The sequence below is a fragment of the Octopus bimaculoides genome, chromosome 21 (assembly GCF_046866305.1).
Source record: "Octopus bimaculoides isolate indiv1 chromosome 21, ASM4686630v1, whole genome shotgun sequence".
Taxonomy (NCBI): domain Eukaryota; kingdom Metazoa; phylum Mollusca; class Cephalopoda; order Octopoda; family Octopodidae; genus Octopus; species Octopus bimaculoides.
The window spans coordinates 31,629,817-31,636,091 of record NC_142948.1 but is presented as its reverse complement, the minus strand read 5'-3'; the positions used below and the strand labels follow the sequence as shown (position 1 = coordinate 31,636,091).

Sequence of the window (6,275 nt, the reverse complement as noted above, 5' to 3'; positions counted from 1 at the left end):
ATAAAAAAAAAAGAAAGTGTTGTAAAAAGATGAAAAAGACAAAAAGATAGAAGGGAAGGAGGGGGAAAAAGAAGTAGAGAAGGAGGAGGAGGAGGAGGCAAAACAGAAGGAAGTGGTGGAGAGGAAAAAGTAGGAGAAGGGGAGGCGGTTATTCCAAGATGGCGGGTCAAGAAGATTGGTGTATGTGTGTCCAGTGGCTTGTCCGCTGTCAGGTTTTACCGAAGGAACACCGGGCCAATTCACCGCAAGCCCAGATTTTCGACTTGGCACAAGCTCTTCGAGACGGAGTAATAATATGTCACCTGCTAAACCATTTGAATCCAGCTTGTCTGGACCTAAAGGATTTCAGTCAGAGACCTCAGATGTCACAGGTTTGTTGCACAATCTCTCTCTTTCTCTTCTGTGTGTGTGTGTATTATATATATATATATATATATATATATATATATATATATATATATATATATATATATATATATGTACATACATATGTACATACATCAAGTGTATGTTTTGTCACCGTTTCCTTAGAGGTAATAAATATATATCCCATAACACCGTTAGATATACATGTATATATTTATATATATATACATACACTCACGTATGCATGCATACTTAGAGCTCTCACGATTTCTGCTTACCCCCCTCCATCAGTTAACATTGTCATCTTTCTATTTCTATCTCTTTGACACACCTCTTTAACTCTTCCTCTTTCGATGTTATATATATATATATATATATATATATATATATATATATATGTTATATATATATATATATGTTATATATATATATATATATATATATGTTATATATATATATATATGTTATATATATATATATATATATATATATATATATATATATATATAAGGCACTGATCTATAATTTCCTACACATATTACACCCTAACAAACGAAGACAGTTTTAATTAATATGTCAGTGCTTGAAAAAAAAAAAAAGAAAAAAAAGCCACAACAAAAACAGGTGACAATGACATTCACCTCTTGTGTGTTTGATATCAGAAGGGTGACGCGATTGTGTGGCGATCGAGAATCACTGATATGTGTGTTTGTGTGTGTGAGTGTGTATAAGAATTCACTCTGGGGTGGCGTGCATCTCCCTTAAATGATGTGACATCACGAATGATACCATATGAATGGTATTCGCAGTCATAACATATATAATGAACATTGATTTTATCAAATGCTGCTAATACCTATCCTAAAATAACAAGTGATTACTAATTATCATATACATACATACAGATATATATATATATATATATATATATATATATATATATATATATATATGATGTTGATGTTTAGCCGCGAGTCAACAATACTGATTGAACAGACCTGTGTGTAATCAAAGGCGTTGCAGTCTGGGCCATTCTGTCTTTTTAGGGATATCTACGACTGCATTATCTAATGTGCCTTTCCTAGTGGGGTGTGGTTTGACGGAAATTGGTTGCTATTTCTAACCGTTCGAGCGACCACGTAGAGGCTTTCACGATATTCCTAACGTGTTAATGTACACCCTAGAATAAGTAACATACACACACACGGATGCACAAACGTCCACTTTATTAATTTCAGGTAGATTATCGTTGTCAATAGGTCTTGTTTATTGTTTTTGTCTTTCGTCTTGTAATGTTTTCTCCTGTGTCAAATCGAAATAAAAAGCGACTAGCCCCCCTCTCTCTCTGTATATATATATATATATATATATATATATATATATATATATATATATATATATATACATGTTCCATAATTTGCAGGTAAACTGCATAATTTCGTACTGGGATTACCCATACACACATATAAAATATGATTGTATGATGAATTATTTCAAAAGTTGGCGTGGTGTCATCATCCTATTGCATGCTCTGCCATCCTTATAGGATTAGCATGAACAATGTTTGAGAATTCAGTGGTTATATTTGTTACTCAACTGTAAACGATCTCCTCTTGGAGGGTAAATCTGTTTCACCACAGATCTCTCTATCTCTCGCTCTCTCTCCACACTCATCACATCGTTTGATGACAACCTTCCCTCCATCATCATTTTGTAGATGTCACCTCCCACAAGACATTTTTGCTCTCTCTATCTACACACGCACATTATATATGTCATCGTTTTCTGTATGTGTCTCTACGTCTATCTCTTCATCTGTCTTCCTCTGCTTCTCATTGTGTCTGTCTCTGCTTTTCTTTCTTTCTTTCTTTCTCTGACGCTATCCGTTTCTTCCCGTTTGTCTCTCTCCGTTTCTTTAATTCTCTCTGCATGTCTTGTTACTTCTCTCTCTGGCTCTCTCTGCCTTCCACCGCTCTGTCTGTCTCTCCTCTCTCTCTCTGACCGTTCTCAGTCTCTCTGTTTCATTCACAATGCTGCCAGTGCCTGCTACACACAAACCCACCCACTATCTCAGTTTAAAAGTGTTGCGATGTGTTGAGTTTAGGAGGAAGATTAGAGAGAAAGAGAGTGAAAGAGAGCGTACCAACGCAAGTGCCTGATGCAGTTGTCAACCTGCTAGAGTACCTAGTGTGTGTATGTGTATCTTGACAAAAAAACGTCTGCTTAGTTAAACATTCTGTTGGTCTACTTTAACCAGTATTGGGTGGTACAATTCCCTGGGTGTGTCCCATAGTGGCTGTATCCACCGACTGTCGTTTTGGACATATTAATGTATAAATGAGTGTTGCTGTGTGAATATGCTAAATGTTGCTGTGTCGTGTGAATGTGTTGAATATTGATATATAGTTGCGTTAATGTGTTTAATGCGGCTGATAATGTAAGCATGATGGAGTGTTAATATAGACTGGTTTGTATGCATGTGTGTTTAGTTATAAGTGTGGCAGTGTGAGTACAGCTGTGTTAAATATATGTTGGTGTAGTTGTGTTAGTACAGCTGGTTTGTGTGAGTTAGTGAAGTTGTTGTTAGTAAGGTGTGCTAATTTCCGTGTCTATGTTAATACATGTTTAGTGTGACTGGGGTAATGTGTGTATTTTCAAGGCATATATCGTACGTATTAGTATGCAGGGGAAAATGTCCCTATTTCTCATATATATATATATATATATATATATATATATATATATATATATATATATATATATATATATATATGTGTGTGTGTGTGTGTGTGTGTGTGTGTGTGCATATCAATATCGGAATGCATATACATATATTGGCTTAATGTGTATTGATATGTACCTGTAAATATATGCATAAATTCATGTACATATGCATACACACACACACACACACACACACATATATATATATATTCACACACATACATATATACGTGTCAATGTATGTGATGTGTGTAACTGTATATTTACACACACACACACACACAGCTAACTAGCGTGATCCCTACAAATATCAGAGGCTGCTTAGAATATGGTACGCATGTCTGATGACCCTCTGCTGTTTCGCATCTCCGCAGAAATGTACAGATCCCTAATAACACCTAATTTATAAGGCACTTCGACAGTCTTGAGAGACCTCGACGACTTTAATAAACTGAGAATATACAGGTATCCAATAGAAATTTAGGCTAGGATTTACTTAGATTTGTACTTACTGCCTATGTACCTACCTACTTCCTCGCATTCTCGGGGCTACTTAGAACTGCACAGGTATTTATTTTAGGAAGGCGGTGGGGAGACTACCTGATAAATACACAGCCATATCTCACGCTCCAAAAATACAAACTAGGGGTTTCTTTAGGCTACAATTATACCTTCTGTCAGCTTCTTCGTATAATGTAAAATAATCTTGCTTTCCTATGTCTCGCTTAATACCGCAAACACTAGGGGACTAATTGGCCCACTCAGTGGTTGTTTGAAAGGTTAGAAATAGAATCAAAATCTCCATCTAATCACACTGTACCTTCTTAAACAAAGCAGGATTCATTGTTTTATGTAGTCATAAATATGACTGAAAAAAAAAACAGTATTAAAATAAAATAAAACAGGCAGTTAACAGGAGTGCATTTGCTCCGTTACTGCTAATTTGGGGAGCGACATCATCCTAGAAACTTTGAGCTAATGTGGTCGCTCATCGTATTAGAAATGGCAGTTAGATCTCCCTCATATCGCACACTACTGTCTTAGAAGTGAGAGGGAAACATTGTCCACTATAAACAAAAAGACAGGATGTTTTTGATCGTAGTTCTGCTCTATCTGCCCTGACATACTTCTGCTTGATCAGCCCTGACAACAGCTGTATATAAATATTTATCCTCATTAGGGTATGTGTGTGTGGTGGTGGTGGTGGGGCACCTGATAGTGTACGTGTAGTCAGCCAAACGTCACGGAACTAATTGTACACAAGAAAAGATTTAGCAATATGGTTTTTCTCCTTATTTGTTAGAGAAGAGATTAACGTTCCACCATGCTCATGCTGTCTTGTTCCCTCTGTGTATAGGGATTGTGTTTATAGTGACACAGACACACACACACACACACACTTTCTCCCTCTTTCTCTCTCTCTCTCTCTCTCTCTCTCTCCACACATTGTCTTTGTGTACTGTGTGTGATTTCTTTAAAGTTCAGCCTGTTGTCAGTTGATATGATTCTAGGTCAGGAAAATGTCTTTCTGATTTAGTCTCTCAGTGTCTAAATATTCCTGTTTCTTTTAATAGGTACGAGCACCTCGCTCATACATATATGTGTAGGTATATTTTTAGTGACAGTATATCAATTTTGTTGTTAGCTTTATAGCGTTACCACCGAAGATGGGTTATTTTGCATTCGCGTGCACCACTATAATTGTTAGCAAGTAAACATTAACCAATACTTCTTTAAATTCACGCTAGAGAAAGTAGTTAGGGTTAAAAAACAAACAAAACTATTAGTGATTGAGGAGCTGTTCATTACTGACCGAGATGACCTCTGATTAAAGACATTTTGGTCATACCCAGGACTAATACACACACAATTTGTGTGTGTATGTGTATATTTATTGTGTATGTGTGTATAACGCATATGTATATATGTAGGTTTGTATATACATGTGTGTTTAAGTGTGAATATATATTTATATAAGTCTATATTTATGTATATGTGCATATACGTAGATTTTTCATTTATTTACTAGGTCTTGAAGAAGGGGAAAGATTTGTTATTAGTGTTCCTCTTGAATCTTTATAAGTTAACATTTATAGAAAAGATAGGAACAGAAAGGAAATTCCTGAGGGTTGACATTCTAGGGTGGAAGAAATGGGTGTAGTGAGTTGTGTCGGGCCTAAGGAGTCGGACACTAAAGGATGAGGTTGAAGAGAAACATTTAGGACGGGAGTATTTAAGTTGAGGTGGCATGAACACAGCTACATTTATGGAGCAGGGGTCGTTTAAAACAGTAGAATAGGCAGTGAAAAGAAACAACATACTTGTGGGTCAGTGGCTGGAGATTGTTTGTGTGTGACTTTATGTCAGTCATATGACTGACTATTTTCTGGATACAGTCAAGGACAGGGTTCCACACGACTCTTGCAGGGTTCATATTTTGTTGTGAAAAATTGTGTATTCAATTGGTTATATTTCTACAATACACAAAATATTTCGACAAATCTTTTATACAATTGCTAATATTTGATTATAAAAATATAATAATAGCAATTTTTAAACATTGAATGGTTATGAGAATCCATCCAAGAAAAATTGAAATCAAAGGTGCCCATAAGTAAAAATGGTTGAGAACCACTGGTCTAGGATGTCTGTTGTGTGCAGCAGCTGCAGCATTATCCAAGATCTGAGAGCAACGCTCCATTGAGGGCTTCACCTGAGTTTTGTAGGGTGTCATCAATTAATAGGGTTGAAGTATTCATAGCTCTGAAGAAAAGGGTTTTATATTGGGATGTGGTCCTAGCTATGTTAATGATGTGATTTTACCATGAGAGATACTTTGTGATTTTGAGATACAAAAATTGGAGCAATTCAACCCTTTAGTATACTTCCGTCATTAGTTTTGTTTTTAATTAATTATGCATTACCTTGTAGCTTTGAGATTTGATGATGTGATTGTTTATTTTTGGAATGACATTGTAGGGTATGTGTGAGAAGCCAGATCTGAGAATAAAACGAAGAATATTTGGGCTGGGTATGCCCAGTTTAAATGCTAAAGGGCTAAGGGCTCTAGCTGAGTGTTGTTCATAATCAGGGGAAGTGTGTGTGTGTGTGTGGGGGGGGGGGGGGTCAGGAGATATTTTTTAATGAGTAGTACTCAAGATTCCTACATATTGAAAGAGACAAGA

General features: G+C 36.1%; 1 protein-coding gene across 19 annotated transcripts in view; it reads left to right on the top strand.

Moving 5' to 3' along the window:
- Positions 1 to 150: 150 nt before the first annotated feature.
- Positions 151 to 6,275, top strand: part of LOC106879297 (guanine nucleotide exchange factor VAV2) — a 154,969-nt gene continuing 148,844 nt past the window's right edge. For all 19 annotated transcript variants that reach the window (XM_089339476.1, XM_089339472.1, XM_089339474.1 and 16 more), the window contains exon 1: positions 151 to 371. In XM_089339476.1, coding sequence (XP_089195602.1) covers positions 159 to 371 — 213 coding nt within the window. In that variant the 5' untranslated portion in view covers positions 151 to 158. The remainder of the gene's footprint in view (positions 372 to 6,275) is intronic.